We start from the raw sequence: 14852 nt of genomic DNA on the forward strand, positions 1-14852 counted from the left end.
GACAGCGAGCATGTCCAGATAAGCCACACACACGCTCTCTGAACAGCCCTCGGGTTTTCTCAGTCATGGCGGGCGAGCCTGAGGACTGGGGACTGGGCCAGTCAGGGGAGAGCTGGGCGGGCTGGGCAGCGTGGCCAGGCAGTGACCGCAGCCTCTCCCCCCAGATGAGCCCTCCCTGCAGTTCCGAAGGAACGTGTTTTTCCCAAAGCGGCGGGAGCTCCAGGTGAGGCAGCGAGCCCCAGGCAGAGTCACCCAGGTCTGGTGCCCTGTGTCCCTAAACCCCTGGACATTGGTGCCCTGACCCCTCCTCACCATGCAGATCCGTGACGAAGAGGTCCTGCGGCTGCTCTATGAGGAGGCCAAGGGCAATGTGCTGGCCGCACGGTACCCGTGTGACGTGGAGGACTGTGAGGCCCTGGGCGCCCTGGTGTGCCGTGTGCAGCTCGGGCCCTACCGGCCTGGCCAGCCCACTGCCTGCACCCTGAGGTAACGGCCAGCGTGACCTGAGGCAGGGGTGCAGCCTGGGGAGGGTTGCTCAGAATTTTACTTACAAGTGGTCCTAGGTCTTGCAAGGTCCTGGAGTCAGGAGGCCTCAGCCCCAGGGCTGGCCCTGACACCGTGACCTTGGGTCAGTTACTCCATCTCTCTGAGCCTCCTTCACCTCATCTGCCCTGGGCTGAGAGGCCTGGGAAGTGGGAGACTTGGGTGATGTGACATCTGTGAGTGGAGCCCCCAGTCCGAGGAGCCCCACATGTGCATCATCCTCCACCCGAGGTCAGGAGGGAGCTGGGTTGTTTTTTTTTTTGCAGTTGTAGTCAGGAACTTTTTGTGGGGGATAAATGATGAACACGCCCGTGGTGACCCTGAGAGGGGTGGGCAGCCCCCCAGACACCCCTCCTCATGCTGCCCTGTGGCCGGGCCTCTCCAGGCCAGCACGAGCTCCTTCCTCGCCTCCGCCCTCCTACTGCACCGGCCGCCCTCCCCCGTGGCCTGGGGTGTTTGGTCCTCCAGAAGCCCCAGCAGGGACCCTCCCCTCTTCAGAAATGGCAACTAGGGTAACCTTTGTCCGGCATCAGTTACACGCCAAGCACATGCTAGCGCCGTTCCGTGCCAGTGGGCATCAGTGCCCTTATATATACGTGGGGAAACTGAGGCTTGGCGAGGGCACGCAGCACTCAAAGACCGAAGCTCCAGCTGCGGCTCATCTGGAACAGCCAGTGAGCGGCCCACGAAATGGGCGGGCTGCCTGGGTGGGAGGACAGCGCAGTCACACCAGGCTCCTTCCCTGCTCTGCGTGTGATGAAAATGCCCTTTCTTTCCTGAGCCTGTTCCGATGGATTGTAGCTTGGTAGTTTTTACATCCCTATTTGGCAGAACAAAATACTGATTGCTCTGGGTCACTGGTACCACTCTTTGGTTATAAAAGATCCATTAGTTCAGAAATCCAAACCTTGCTTACTCGGCAACACAGACATTGCTGTAAAACCCTGCAGCCACTCCGGCTCTGGGACAGGCCTGCTTTGGGCTCTTTCCTCCTCCTCCCCTCTTTTCCTCAGGCCTCTCACCACCTGGGCCTGCAGCCAGGATGGCAGCAGTGGGATCTCTGGCTGTCCGTGTCCAGGGCCTGCCCCCCGCAAGCTTGCCCGCACCCTGAGGACCTCGTCACCTCTGGCCAGCCCCGGCCTGGGAGCTCCTCACGCCGAACATTTGTTTTCCTTCCTCCACAGGGAGAAGCTGGGCTCCTTCCTCCCCGCCCACCTGTGTAAGCGGGGCCACGGGCTCTTCGCTGCCCTCCGGGGCCGGGGGACCAAGGCTGGGACGGGCGAGCAGGGCCTGCTCGACGCCTACCGCAAAGTGAAGGAAGTGGTCGGCAGCGACAGCGAGTGCGAGGCCCCTCTGGGGACCCACTACCATGCCTACCTCCTCAAGTGCCACGAGCTGCCCTTCTACGGGTGAGCGATTCTTGGCTGCCGTCCTCGGACAGCCGCGACCCTGGGGTCTCCTCTGTCCCCTTCTCGGACAGCTCAGCTGTCTGTCTTGGCCTTCACTAGGGCGTCCTGCCAGTGAGCCCATCTCTGCTGAGCTCCATGCTCACATGACATATGCCTGAGGCCAGCACCTTAGGCCCCACAGGTCCCAAGCTGGACACTTGTCTTTCCCTTCCACCTGTCACAGGCCAGGACACCCTGGACAGGTCCTCTCCTTCCACCTGCCAGTCAGGGGGCTTGCTCACCTTCCCTTCAGCTAGTGCCCTCATTCATGCAGTCCCCATCTAGCCGATAGTTCTTGTGCACCTGCTGTGTGCCGGCACCCTTGACGCTGGCGACACCTCGTTGAGCAGAGGGACCATGATCCCTCCGTGGTGAAGCTGCCATTCTAGTGGAGAGAGACAGTGAGCAGTGGCAGTACAGCACAGACTACAGGTGGGCAGGGGGCGCGGCGCAGCCAGGTGGTCAGTGAAGACTGTGACAGTGCTCTGGAGGGGTGACTTGGGCCAGTTGGTAGTAACACAGGTGAGACGTGATCTGAGTCCAGAGACGTTGAGGGCGGAGCCAGCAGACCCTGCCGGGTAGATACGCAGTGGAGGAGGTGCAGGAAGGGAGGCAGAGAGGACGCCAGGCTTCTGGCCCTGGAGGGCGGCTCGTCATCACCTGAAACGGGGCCCTGCAGTGGAGCGGGTTGGAAAGATTGGGGCCTTGGCTTTGCACGCGTTGATTTTCGGATGCTCTGTAGATACGCAGGTGGCAGTTCCAAGTGGGCTTTTAGGTTTCCGGGTCTATTCAGGTAGTAACTGGTGAGTCATCAGCATGTGGGTGCTGTTTGAAATCGCGTACCCCAAAAGACAGCCAGGGAGGTGAGTGTGGACTAGGTGGGAGGAGGACCCCAGCCAGCAAGGCGGGAGAGCTAGACAAGCCACACGAAGGGAGGTGTCAAGGAGGGAGTGACCAGGCATCCCATGCTGCTGCTTCAAGGTCAAGTTCACCATGCCTGTGTGGCTGGTGGTTGACCTTGGCCACAGCACTGTGGAAGAGGCAGTGAATGGAGGAGAGTGAAAAAAGGTTAGAGACAGTGAGGTGACCAGCTCTGCAGGCGCCGTGCTGTGGGATGGAGTCACGAGGGGGAGCAGCAGTTAGGGGTGCGCTGGGGACAGAAGGTTTTTAATTTTGATGACAGGCGAAATGTGTCTGCTGATAAAGATGGACAATAGAGTGAAAACTTGAGGTCAGGGTGGACAAGTGTTACTTTGGCTTCCTCAGTAAAGTTGGAGTCTCAGCCATCAACCGAGCCTATAGATGTCTTCCAGGAGCGGGGACAGGCGAGGGACAGGCGTGGGACCGCGGGGCAGCGATTGGGGCTGCTCGCAGAAATTGAATGTAGCTTGTCCCCAGTCCCCTCCCACTGCTCCAGTGCAGGCAGGCAGAGAACAGGGTGAACTAGGGCTCCGGCTTAGCCAAGGGCAAGGGGGCAAGGGTCTGGGACAGCCATAAGCGAAGGAGAGGACACGGCCAGGCAGGAGGGAGACGGTGGCAGCCCAGTGGGTTTGTGTCCCAAGGCCACCGCACCCATTCTCAGAACTCAGTGTCAAGCCCTGGGATCGCTCCTGGGGCAATCCTGCCGCTCGTGGGCCCCACACAGGTGCAGCCTTGACCCGCCTCTGCTGCCAATGGATCTTGGCCCAGCAGACAGTAGACAGCGGGGCTGTCCCAGCCCCTGTGTGGCCTGACTACCTCCAGCAGCCTCAGCCCCTTAGTCCTCAGGCGTCTGGCAGTCCCCTGAGCATCAGTTGGGTTCATGCTCTTCCCTCTGCCCATGGCACCCACTTCCCTGTGCCACCGAGTTCCCCTTGCCTGCTCAGACCTTCCTGTCCTGCATGACCAGCTCAGATGCCATTAGTTCCAAGAAGCCTCCCTCTCACCCCCTTCAGTTCCTCCCTCCCCCTGGGCGAGTTTCCCTTTAACTTTCAGTCACGTAAACCGCTAAGCTCCTCAGGAACCCAGAAGAGCCTGGCCAGAGCATTTGCTGGTGGGTGAACTGAGACTCTGGCCATTCCGCTCTTGCTGCTGGAGGGGACAGGCTGACACCAGCTCCCCTCCCCAGGAGTGCCTTCTTCCATGGCGAGGTCGACAAGCCGGCCCAGGGCTTTTTGCCCCGGGGTGGACGAAAGCCAGTGACTGTGGCCATCAGTCTGGAGGGCGTGCATGTCATGGACAGCAGGGAGAAGGTACCTCCAGCTCCCCCAGGGTGGGACCTGAGGGAGGTCTCAGAGGGGAAGGGAGCGGGGCCCTTACTCAGGCTTTTCTGGTTCCCCTGGGTCTATTGTTGGCCTGGGGCAGGGTGGATGGCCTGTCTGGGAGGGCCCCTGTCTCCCTCGGATGTCCCTGGGGCTTTCACTGGCATCCTGGGGGCTTTTCTGAGTTTGCTCTGGGTCTGTTTTTCTGCCCAGTGGCCAGCGCAGGGGGTCTGCAGCTGGGAGTGACACTAACCGGAGGGACTCTGCAGGGCCTGGCTCTTCCACCCGACCAATGGCTGGAGCCCAGCTGCTGGTTTTCCAGAAAAGCCCCCGACCAGGAGCCCTCCTGGGCTGTCTGAGTCCCGCTTCTCCCCTGGCTGTCTCCTGGACGCCTGCATTGAAGGTGGGTCCGCAGCCACCCTGTGTGGCAGCTTCTCTGCACCTGTGCAGGAGTCCCTCCTAAGCCAGCAGCACACTTTTGGGTGACTTCTTGTCCCTAGAGAGGGACCCCCAGCATATCCGAGCCCAGTTGGGCCTTCTGCTGAGATGCTACCCAGCTGACCTCCTGGGAAAGGTCTTCCCTTGCAACCCACCTCTTCCCCCACGTGACTCCCGGGTGTCAGGGCCTTGACCCTCCGGCGTGCAGTGCTGTGGGCTAGGGCTGCTCAACCTCCCTGTCCCCAACCCCCTTGGGTCTGATGACAGCAGGGACTCCCCTCCTTAGAGAAATTCATGCGAATTTATACTCAGCCTTGGACGTGAGCAGCCAGGAGTCCACTCCTGGTGGTACCCAAGCAGGGTGAGGTGGGGGAGCAGACCTCTGCCCAGGGAAGTCCTAGCTCTGTGTCCCCCGCTGGCCAGCACGTCCTGCTGGGCCTGCGCTTCCAGGAGCTGTCGTGGGACCACACGTCCCCTGAGGAGGAGGAGTCTGTCCTGTGGCTGGAGTTCGATGGAAACAATGAGGGCACACCGGTCAACAAGCTCCTCAAGATCTACTCCAAGCAGGTAGTGGGAGGTCTCCCGCAGCCTCATGGGTGAGGGCGGGGGAGGCTGGTTCAGCGGGTCCCAGCCTGTTGGCGGCTCCAGGCTGGCGGGCAAGGAGTTGAGGGCCCTGAGGGCCTGGGGACCCAGGACGCTGACTCTGACCTGGGGCCACCCTGGTGAGTTCACTGGGCCTGGTCTGAAGAGTCCACAGCAGGCAGTGGCAGTGGCTGCAGTGGGAGCAGCTGTTAGCTGAGGGCTCCCCAGCATTGTGACCAGCCCGCACTGGCTGCTCTGTCTTCGAGTTGGCTGCTCTCAGAGGAGGAGCAGCGTGGAAAGGTTAAGGCCACTCGGTGCCTTTGCAGCCTTTGTGTTTCTCCCTGGTGGCTTCATTCAGGACCTTCCTCTGCACCCCCCAGCTCATCGCGGCGGAGGCTGCCCTCCCTCCCGCAAGACTGTGTTCCTTGAGCCCGTCCTCTCTGCACTTAGACACGCTCAGGGCCTCCCACCTCTGAGAGCACACGTCCTAAGTCCCCCCTGCCACCACAGGGGTCTCTAGACCCTCCAGAGCCACCCCGCTCTCTCTGTGCCTCCCTCCCTGCTCCTCACCCCTTCACAGCCAGCTCCAAGCCCATCAGCCTCTGCTCTGCCACACTCGGTGCACAGACCTCTGTCCCAGCCTGACCACATGCTCCTGGAAATGGCCCTCCTGTCCCCTATAGTGGCTCCCCCGACCTCTGACCTCCCACCCCATCTTCCTTGCCAACCCTTTTCCCAGGCTTCTTGAGGGAGTTCTCTCTCTGCCCTAGAGTCCGCAAGCTCTTCCCTCTCTCAGCTTTGAATATTCTGCTATCCCCATCTTTATGCTCATGACTTCGTAATTTTTGTATCTAGTTTAGGCCTCTTTTTAAAGTAAATGTTTTATTGAACTAGATGTAACAGAAAAGCGCCCAGATCCTAAGTGTATAGCTTAAGTTTTCCCAAAATAAACCCAGGTGTCACCTTTCAGATTTAAGAACTAGAACCAGGACCCCTAGAGACCCTCAAGCCTCCTTCCAGTCTTGCCCCCTAACAAGAGACCCCCACATCCTGACTTGTATCTCCCCAGAGTTGTCCCTCTGTTTTCGAACTTTCTAGCAATGGGGCCCACAGCGTGACCTCCGTCTGTGTCTAACGCTCAGCGTTGCGTGGGCGAGCGCCGTCCGTGCGCACGGAGCGGTGGTCTGACCCCCGGTTCCCCGGAACACCGGCGTCCGAATCTGCCCGGCGTGGCTCTTCCATTCTGTGGCCGAGGGGGCTCGGGTTTCTGGTCTGAAACTGTCGCAGACAGTGCTGCTGTAGTCACCATCGCACGTGGCCTTTGTGTGAATGTCTAGTTTACACCTAGGAGCGCCCCGGCCGGGTCACAGGCGGGCGCGGGCTCAGCGTGAGTGGACACGGTGTTCCCCGGAGCGGTCGCGCGGTGTGCGCGCCCCGGCAGCAGGCGACTGCCCGCTGCTCGAGGCCCCCACAGCCCAGCACCGTCGGGCTTCTTCATTTTTGCCACCCTGCTGTGACAGTGGTATCTCCTTACGGTTTTTTCCCCTTTATTTTTAAGTCGACAACATTGAATATAATTTATTCTTAAATGCACCTATTTTAAGAGTGAGTTTTGACAAATTTACACACCCTTATAACCACCGTCATCACCACAGTCCAGCTATGGAGTAGCTTCTTTAATATTTATATATCTTTTTAGAGGTGAAATGTCTGTTCACCTTTTTTTTTTTGCCTACGGCACCTGGTCTTCCTAGGTGGTCTCCCATCCAAGTACTAACCAGGCCCCACCCTGCTTAGCTTCAGCGATCAGACGAGATCGGGCGTGTTCAGGGTGGCACGGCCATAGTGCTCAGTTTTTATTGCCATTATTTCCACCACCCCCAAGTCTCCCATGGGTTTAACTCGGCACCCCCCACCTCCACCCAGCTGACGAGGTCGAGCACCTTCTTGTCCTCGTTTGCCATCTGGGTAGCCTCTCTGGTGAAGTCCTCCGCCAGCTTTTTCTTTAAAGTCGTTTTGTACACCCCTCTTCCGATTTCATCCCTTCACCTGCTATGTGACATGTCTTCCCCCTTAGTTATCCCGAGGGTTTTGCTTTCTCCAGAATGTCACGTTTATCGTACGATGCCTACACGTTTGCCCAAGAGAAACAGAGACCTATACTCAAATGTTCATAACAGCTTCGTTCGTAGTAACCAAAGAAATGGAAACACCACCAATTCCATCAACTGGTGAATTGATTTTTAAAAAATTGTGGTACAACCTTATGGTTTATACACTATCTGCAGTCTTTGGAGACTGACTTCATGCTTTTGAGATTCATCCATACTGTGAGCTGTATCTGTTCGTTCCTTTTACTGTTGAATAGTAGCATTGCATGGGTATATTCCAGGTTAGCTCTTCGCCTGTGGAAGGGTGTTTGAGTTGTTTCTAGTTTGGGACTTTTGTGAATAAAGCTGCTGTTAACATTTGTGCACAGGCTTTTGTGGGGTCCTGTGTTTTCTTTTCTCTTGTATAAACACCTAGGAGTGGATGCTGGGCTGTATGATAAACGTGACTGACGTTACCAGATCCCATCAGACTGTTTTCCAAAGTGACTGTACTGTTTTGCATTCCTACCGTCAGTGTCTGAGAATTCAGTCGCTCTGCGTCCTTGCTCAGCACTTGGTACTGTCAGTTTTCGTGGTATCTGTGTAATAGTGCTACATCATTGTGGTTTTAACTTGTATTTCCCTAATGACTAATGACTAATGATGTTGATCATCTTTTCATTTATTTATTTGCTCTCCGTTTGTCTCCTTTAATGGAGTGTCTCTTCAAATTATTTTTTTTATCCTAGTTTTTTTCTCATTGAGTTGTGAGAGTTATATATTCTGCATACTAATCTCTTACCACATGTATTTCGCAAATATGTTCTTTCTGTCTGTGACTTCTCATTTTCTTAACAGCGTCTTTCGAAGAGATCTTAAGTTGTCCAGTCCATTTATTTATACATCTCCATTCATTGGTCTTTGATTTTTTTCACTACCATTTCATAGTTTTTAGCATAGAAATCTCATACATATTTTATTAGATTTATCCCTAAGTACGTCTGTCTGTCTCTGTCTTTTGTGTATATGTGTGCTACCATAGATGGCATGTTTTTTAACTTCAGTATCCAGTTGTTCATTGCGGTATATAGAATTACATTGACTTTGTTATCCACACGTCCTTATATCCTGCAACCTTATTAAACTCACTCACTAATTCTCGGAGCTTTTCTGCAGATTCTTTGGGATTTTCTCTGCCGACAGTTATGTCATCTGTGAGTAGGGACAGGTGTCTGACTGTCCAGTCTGCATGCCTCATCTGGCCCGGTAGTGGTCGCTTGGGCCCCAGCACCACGTTGGGTTGGTGTGGGCAGGCATCCTTGACTTGCTCCTGACTTTATGGAGAAAGTGTTCAGTTTTGCTTTCAGTACGTGTGATGGTAACTGGTTTTTCATAGGCACCCTTCATGAGGTTGAGGAAGCGCCATCCTACTACCGGTTTGCTGAGTTTTATCTTGAATGGATATTAAATAGTGTTGAATGCAGCTAAGTTTTAATGGCAGGCTCCCAGAACCTCAGAAGCATCACGCTGTGTTGGAGGAACTTAGAGGGCATCCCTGTTGTGCTTGCAGCTGTCCCTGTCCCCACCGGCTGCCCACCTGTTCACCAGCCCACTGCCCACTCTTCCTTGGTGGAGAAAAGGCAGCAGGTGTAGAGAACGGGACTCTGGCTTTTCCTTCTGGGCCCATGTAGGGTTTGGGCACAGGGTGGGTCATGAGGCTTCAGAGAGGCATCGGGCTATACTGTGGGTGGACAGGGGCCAGGCCACATATCTGTCACTGTGGGGCCACCCCCTTGGCCTCTGACCCTGCTACCCCAGTGGGTTCTCTTGAAAGCACAAAACAGGCATCCTGTCTGCCTTGGCCCCTGCTGTGTGCCACTGCCCACGGCGGCACCTGGTGGGCACCCAGTAAATACGTGTTGCCTAGAGAGTACCACCTGCCAACCGCTTTCTGTCTGTGGGTCTGTCAGCCCTCTGGCGTCCCCGTCCTATGGTGCCCAGACTGTGCTCACTGACATCTGGTCACTTCACCTTTTATATCAACATGTGTTATGTTTTAAATTTGTTGAGAAGATGTCACTTTTGAAGAATGTGCTCAGGGAGCCACCCACACCACCCTCCTGACCTCGCCGCGACCTTCCTCTCCTCGGGCCTGCAGGTCCTTCTCTCGGCGACACTCATGCCGTTCCTTCGCCCCGGAAAGCCTGCCCGGGCGCCCTTCCTCCTTCCCCCATCCTCTCTAGCAGCCGAGCTGCCTTTCCCGCCTGTGCCTTGTAACTAAAACACTCTTTCTCACCCTCCCTCCCGGGCCTGGGACCCTACTCATCCGCCAGGACCAAGCCCTAAAGTCACCGCAGACGGTTTGCCACCCTTGCCCCCAGCCCATGGAGCACAAGCCCCCCACTTCCTTTCCTGTGTAGGTAGCGTTGGTTTCTTCATCTGCCTCCCCCGCCAGAGAGAAGGCAAGAGGCGCCCGTCTGGTTCTGCCTGCCCTGCAAGGACCTCTGCAGCGGTATGGACAGGGCCTGGGCTGTGGCTCACCGCACAGGCCTCACGCTGGCCCCTCTCTCCTCCCCAGGCTGAACTGATGAGCAGCCTCATCGAGTACTGCATTGAGCTAAACCAGGCCATGGAGCCCGCCGCCCCCGCAGAGAGCGCGTCTGGCTCCCCCTCGATCCCCAGCTCCCCGCCACCTCCCACTCAGCGCCCCCAGCTGCGGAGGCAGGGCAGCGTGGTGTGCAGCCGGATCCAGCACCTCTCCACCATCGACTACGTGGAGGAGGGTGAGCGGCCGCTCTGCGGTACACACACACGTGCACACACGCGCACATAACGCATGCTGTGGGGAGCCTCGGCGGGTAGGGAGGGCCGAGTTAGCCTCCAGCCGGTGGGACCTGACTGGGTGTGAGCGTCTCGTCGTCTGAGCTCTGTGATCAGGAACTGGAGGCCTCTGGGGCCCTGGTGGTAAGAATCCTGTTCCTGCTCACTGCTGCGTCCACAGATATGTTCACGCAGCATTGTCCAGATGTGAAAGACTAGAAACTCCCAGTGTCTGCTATGACAGGTGTGGGTACAGAAACGATGGCACCACATCCTGTGGAGTCAGTGCAGCTGGTACAAAGGCGGTGGTATCTTGGATCTGGCCTGAAGCAGACAGAAGACATCTGTGGAAGAACCGGTGAAATCCCACAGTCTGTAGTTTAGTTAATAATACCGTCTTAATGTCCATTTCTTAGTTTTGACCAATGCAGTACAGCAGCAAGAGATGCTAACATCAGAAGAAGCCGGATGAGGGCGTTATTATCTCTGCAGCTTCTCTATAAATCTAGAGTTATTCCAAAATAAAGAGGTTTTCTTAACGCGTTAACAAAGAACTACATTAAATGGCAAGGTTCATAAAATCAGGTGATAGGACAGCAACGTGCAAGGCAGCGTCCGCGGTGCGAGGCGGAGAGACCCCATGAAGTCATCAGTCGCTGTAACTTTTCCTTTGTGCTTCTTTAGAGCATTTAAGTTTTTTACACGTGTGTCATTTTTATAATCGGAAGAAGCAAAAGAGTTTTCCTGTAGCACGGTTGTCACCGTTGGCGGTCTTCCGTGGCGGGGCTGGCCTGGTCGCCCCCGCCGCTGGGCAGCACCGTTACCTCCAGTTTCCAGCTACCGCAGACAACATACCTGTACTGAGTCTCCCCTTGATTCTGAACCGTTCCCCCAGGATGAACTTGTAGAAATGGGGTTGCTGGGTCTAAGGGCGTGCCCAGTTATGTCCCTCCCAGAAGAGAGGGTGCCACCTGCCTTCTGCACCCTCGGCCACCAATAGGCATTATTGTCCAGAGAGAGAACTCGTGTGGGTTGGCGTTTGACTACTAGTGAAATTGGGCCATTTTTTTATGCTCGATCATTTATATTTTCTTCACGAATTACTATTCATTTGTGTTGCCTCTTTTTTTGCTTGATTTTTAAAAATTAACATCTTAATAGAGTATATTTGTTATAATTAGTGAACCAATATTGAGGCAGTATTATTAACTAAAGTCCTTAGTTTTAACCTAAATCCTTCAGTTCCAAGAACCCATCCAGGATGTCATACTATATTTAGTTGTCATGTCTCTTGAGGCTCCTCTTGGCTGTGACAGTTTCTCAGACTTTCCTTGTTTTTGATGACCTTGACAGTTGTGAGGAGTAATGATCGGGGATGTGGTCGGGTGACCCCTTATCGGAATTTGTGTGACAGTTTTCTTGTAATTAGACTGGGCTTATGGGTTTGGGGAGGAAGGTCACAGAGGCAGAGCACCATTTTTATCACCATATCAAAGATGCATTATCAACATGACTTAACGCCTGTCGATGTTCACCTTGATCACCTGGCTGGAAATTTTTAACTTATAAGAATTCTTTTACCGAGGCTCACCTTCGGCCAGTCATGAATGTGGTAGGTGTCACGTTTCTTTGGTCTGTTCTTGAACAGGTTTTAGTCAAAGCTCCTCAGACACCACAGCTGGCCCATCATTCGATGCAAACCCCGATTTGCCTCTGATCTGGGAGGCTGGTGACATGCCCCACCCACCCATCCTGTCACTGGTGGAAGGGTGGGGCACTGAGGGCAGAAAGCTGGTGGGCGTGAAGAGGAAAGCTCAGCCGGAGCCCGGGCTCCCGGGGGCGGGCCCCCCGCCGGCAGCCCTCCCCTCAGCGAGCTCCTCCTGTTCCCCAACAGGTGAGCAGATCAAGCGGGTGAAGCCGAAGCGCACCACGTCCTTCTTCAGCCGGCAGCTGTCCATGGGCCAGGGGAGCTACACTGTGGTGCAGCCCGCCGAGAGCCCGGAGCAGAGCTGAGGGTGGCAGTGCGGGCAGGGGGAGGGCGTGGGGAGGCCCCGGACCTGGCCCAGCGCTGTCCTCCCTGAGGGGCACAGCCGGGCTGTCGCCCTTGAGTTGGGGAGGAAGGCTTCCTTTGGGCGTGGAGAAGTGACCTGTGCGCCTGGACAGCGCCTGGGCTGTGCAGAGCTGGCTGGGGCTCCCGCAGCGTCCCTCTCGCAGCCTGCCTGCCCTTGCTCTGGACGCTGGGCCCCACTGCCGTCTCAGGACCAGCCGATCAGGCCTGGCTGTGCCCTCTCAAGATGGACCGTGTCCGCTGCTCTGAAGCCCCCAGTGGCAGGTCCAGTGGCAGGAGGCTGAGGAATGGGGCTCGGGACCTGCAGGTTACGTGTGTGTCTTTGGTCTTTTTCCTGGACTTTGGTGCCCACATCCCCACATACCTTCTGCCAGCATTCCGCCACTGCAAGGCTGGGCCGTCACTGTCAGGCAGGAAGGGGGCCTCCCTGGGTTGAACCTCAACAGGAACAGAAGGCGAGGCCCCCCCACCGTACCTTCCCTGGCTGGATGGAGCTGGCAGGAGCTGGGCAGGGCCCCGCTCAGGGGCAGGAGACATTGACCAGCAGGAAAGTGCCTTTTTGCTAGCTTTTGGTGATGTCACTGTGCTGGGAGGTGGCTGTCTTGGGGACCAACAAGCCTACCAGATCCACACTCCAGACTCGGAGAAGCTCCCAAACCCCCTTGGGCTCCAGGTTTTAGTTTTGGCCTTTTTCTCTGCTCTGGTTCCATGAAGCCTGTGAACTCTGGGGCAGCTCAGAACCCCACAACCTCAGAGCTGCTGGCTACCCCTCAGGTGTGCTTTCCATCTGGCCTGGCCCTGGGGGCCAGCACAGCCTGCCTCCCGGAAGTCCCATAACACCATCCTGTCTCAGGTCAGATTACAGAGGGCGGGTGGGCGCTGGGCATAGCCGGCCCAGGAGGAAGCCCTTCCCAGCCCTGTCTCCTCTGGCGGGGCCGTAGTTCTCAGAGCTTCCTGGGACTTTCCACAGGAAAGAGGCGGGCTCTGCTCAGCACAGGGCTTGCTTTGTCTCCCCTTCCTGGTGGGGACTGGGAGAGGAAATGTGAACCTCTAGTCTCCAGGTGCTAGAGCCTGCTCACCTGTTTGTTCCCTTTGTTGATGTTCGAGCGCTCCAGATGTTTTAGCTGGGCTTGCCTCTGGCAGCAGAGACTTTTGTTATTTGCCGTAATAAATGGGTGTCCCCAGCCGTTTGGAATGTCCCAGCAGAGGACATTTTATCTCCCTCCCCAGAGTTGATGTCACTGGCCGCCCAGCCTGTCTGGCCCCCGGCTCTCTGGTTCTCTCGTCCCACTCACTGTTTGGATGCCAGGTGGATTCTTATCTGATGGGCCGATGGGGTTGTGGTGGGTGGTGGATATACACAAATTACTTGTTTTTACTCTTCAGTCTTTCTCCTCTGTTTTCTAAGCATCCATTGTGCCTTAACCTTTTCCGCCTGCCCTTTGGGACAAAGCAGCATTTTACTAAATGTCCTTTGAATATTCTTTCTTTTGTACCATGTGACTGATTAGTAATAAAATCAGTTTCCAGCAGTCTTCAGGGTGGTTTATGATATGAAATAATGAAAATGTTCATTATAGCCTGGAAGTTGATTACGGGCTGCATGTTGCCTTTTTTAATAACTATGCATCAAGGGATGCAGCCCTCGGGGCTCGAGCCAAAAGCGGATGGAGAACCCAGCGGGAAGTTTTCCAGTCTTAATGGTTGGTTGGGGTAAGAAGGTCCAGGAGGGGTTTGGAGGTTCATGGTGGGATCCCAGGTAGGAGTTCTGCAGGGAGGCAGGGGAACAAGGTTCAGACAGCAGGCGTGCTAGAGCCTTTGTCCCTGTCCTGTGATCCTAAGCCACACCACCATGTGCCACCAGGTCCCTGCACACAACTGGGGGATGGGGCCCAGGGCACTGCCTCAGGGCAGAGACCACAGAATCCAGGAGTTTGGGATAATTCTCGTGCCCGCCTTCAGGGCTGGTCGTGCTCTGGGCCCTGCCAAGTGGCAACTTGTTTCCCACAGATCCCGTCTGCAGGGAAGGGCAGCATCCGGCCAGCCCTCCAGAGCACTCTGGGCCCCGCAGGAAGCTGTGCAGCAGTGATAACTGCGGGTATTTGGGGTTGGGATTCACACTGAACGTTTCAGGAGCTGGAAGGAGCAAGCCAAACATCCCACAGCAGCCAAGGTCCCGGGACTAGGGCCTCTCCCCTCGGGCATCCATGACTGAATGGTGCCTTGTCTTCTGTAGGGTCCTCCACTTGATGAAGACAGTGTGATGCCATGACCATGGGCACTTACACGAGGCACTGACCTTGAGCTTCCACTTCTTGACCGTTAAGATGGGAATAATAATAGCACCTACCTCCTAGGGATGTTGGGTGCTTTAGGATCCGATGTCGTCTAGGTACTCGACAGGCATTAGCTATTTTCATCATCTCAAAGTCTCATGTCCTGAAAGCTGGGAGGGAGAACGGGCTCTCCCTGAGAGGCCAGGGCCTGCGATGGCGCAGACGCTCCCACTCTGGTGAGTAAGGAAGCATCACCAGCCTGGGGCCTGGCGGGCCTGGAGCCTGGCCTCCACCCGTCGGGCCTCACCACCTGTTAGTTTCCTGCGGCTGCTGTAACAAACCAGCAC

The 14852-nt window shown here is 56.0% G+C and overlaps 1 protein-coding gene and 1 pseudogene across 5 annotated transcripts in view; one reads left to right on the top strand and one right to left on the bottom strand.

Annotated features, from left to right (window-relative positions):
• Positions 1 to 13761, top strand: part of FRMD8 (FERM domain containing 8) — a 26563-nt gene extending 12802 nt beyond the window's left edge. For all 5 annotated transcript variants that reach the window (XM_011368807.2, XM_011368808.2, XM_023535741.1 and 2 more), the window contains 5 exons: positions 1728 to 1952; positions 4099 to 4222; positions 5093 to 5236; positions 9920 to 10124; positions 12056 to 13761. In XM_011368807.2, coding sequence (XP_011367109.1) covers positions 1728 to 1952; positions 4099 to 4222; positions 5093 to 5236; positions 9920 to 10124; positions 12056 to 12174 — 817 coding nt within the window. In that variant the 3' untranslated portion in view covers positions 12175 to 13761. The remainder of the gene's footprint in view (positions 1 to 1727; positions 1953 to 4098; positions 4223 to 5092; positions 5237 to 9919; positions 10125 to 12055) is intronic.
• Positions 6981 to 7099, bottom strand: LOC111744987 (annotated as a pseudogene).
• Positions 13762 to 14852: the final 1091 nt, after the last annotated feature.

This window comes from Pteropus vampyrus, unplaced genomic scaffold (assembly GCF_000151845.1).
Source record: "Pteropus vampyrus isolate Shadow unplaced genomic scaffold, Pvam_2.0 Scaffold144, whole genome shotgun sequence".
Lineage (NCBI taxonomy): Eukaryota > Metazoa > Chordata > Mammalia > Chiroptera > Pteropodidae > Pteropus > Pteropus vampyrus.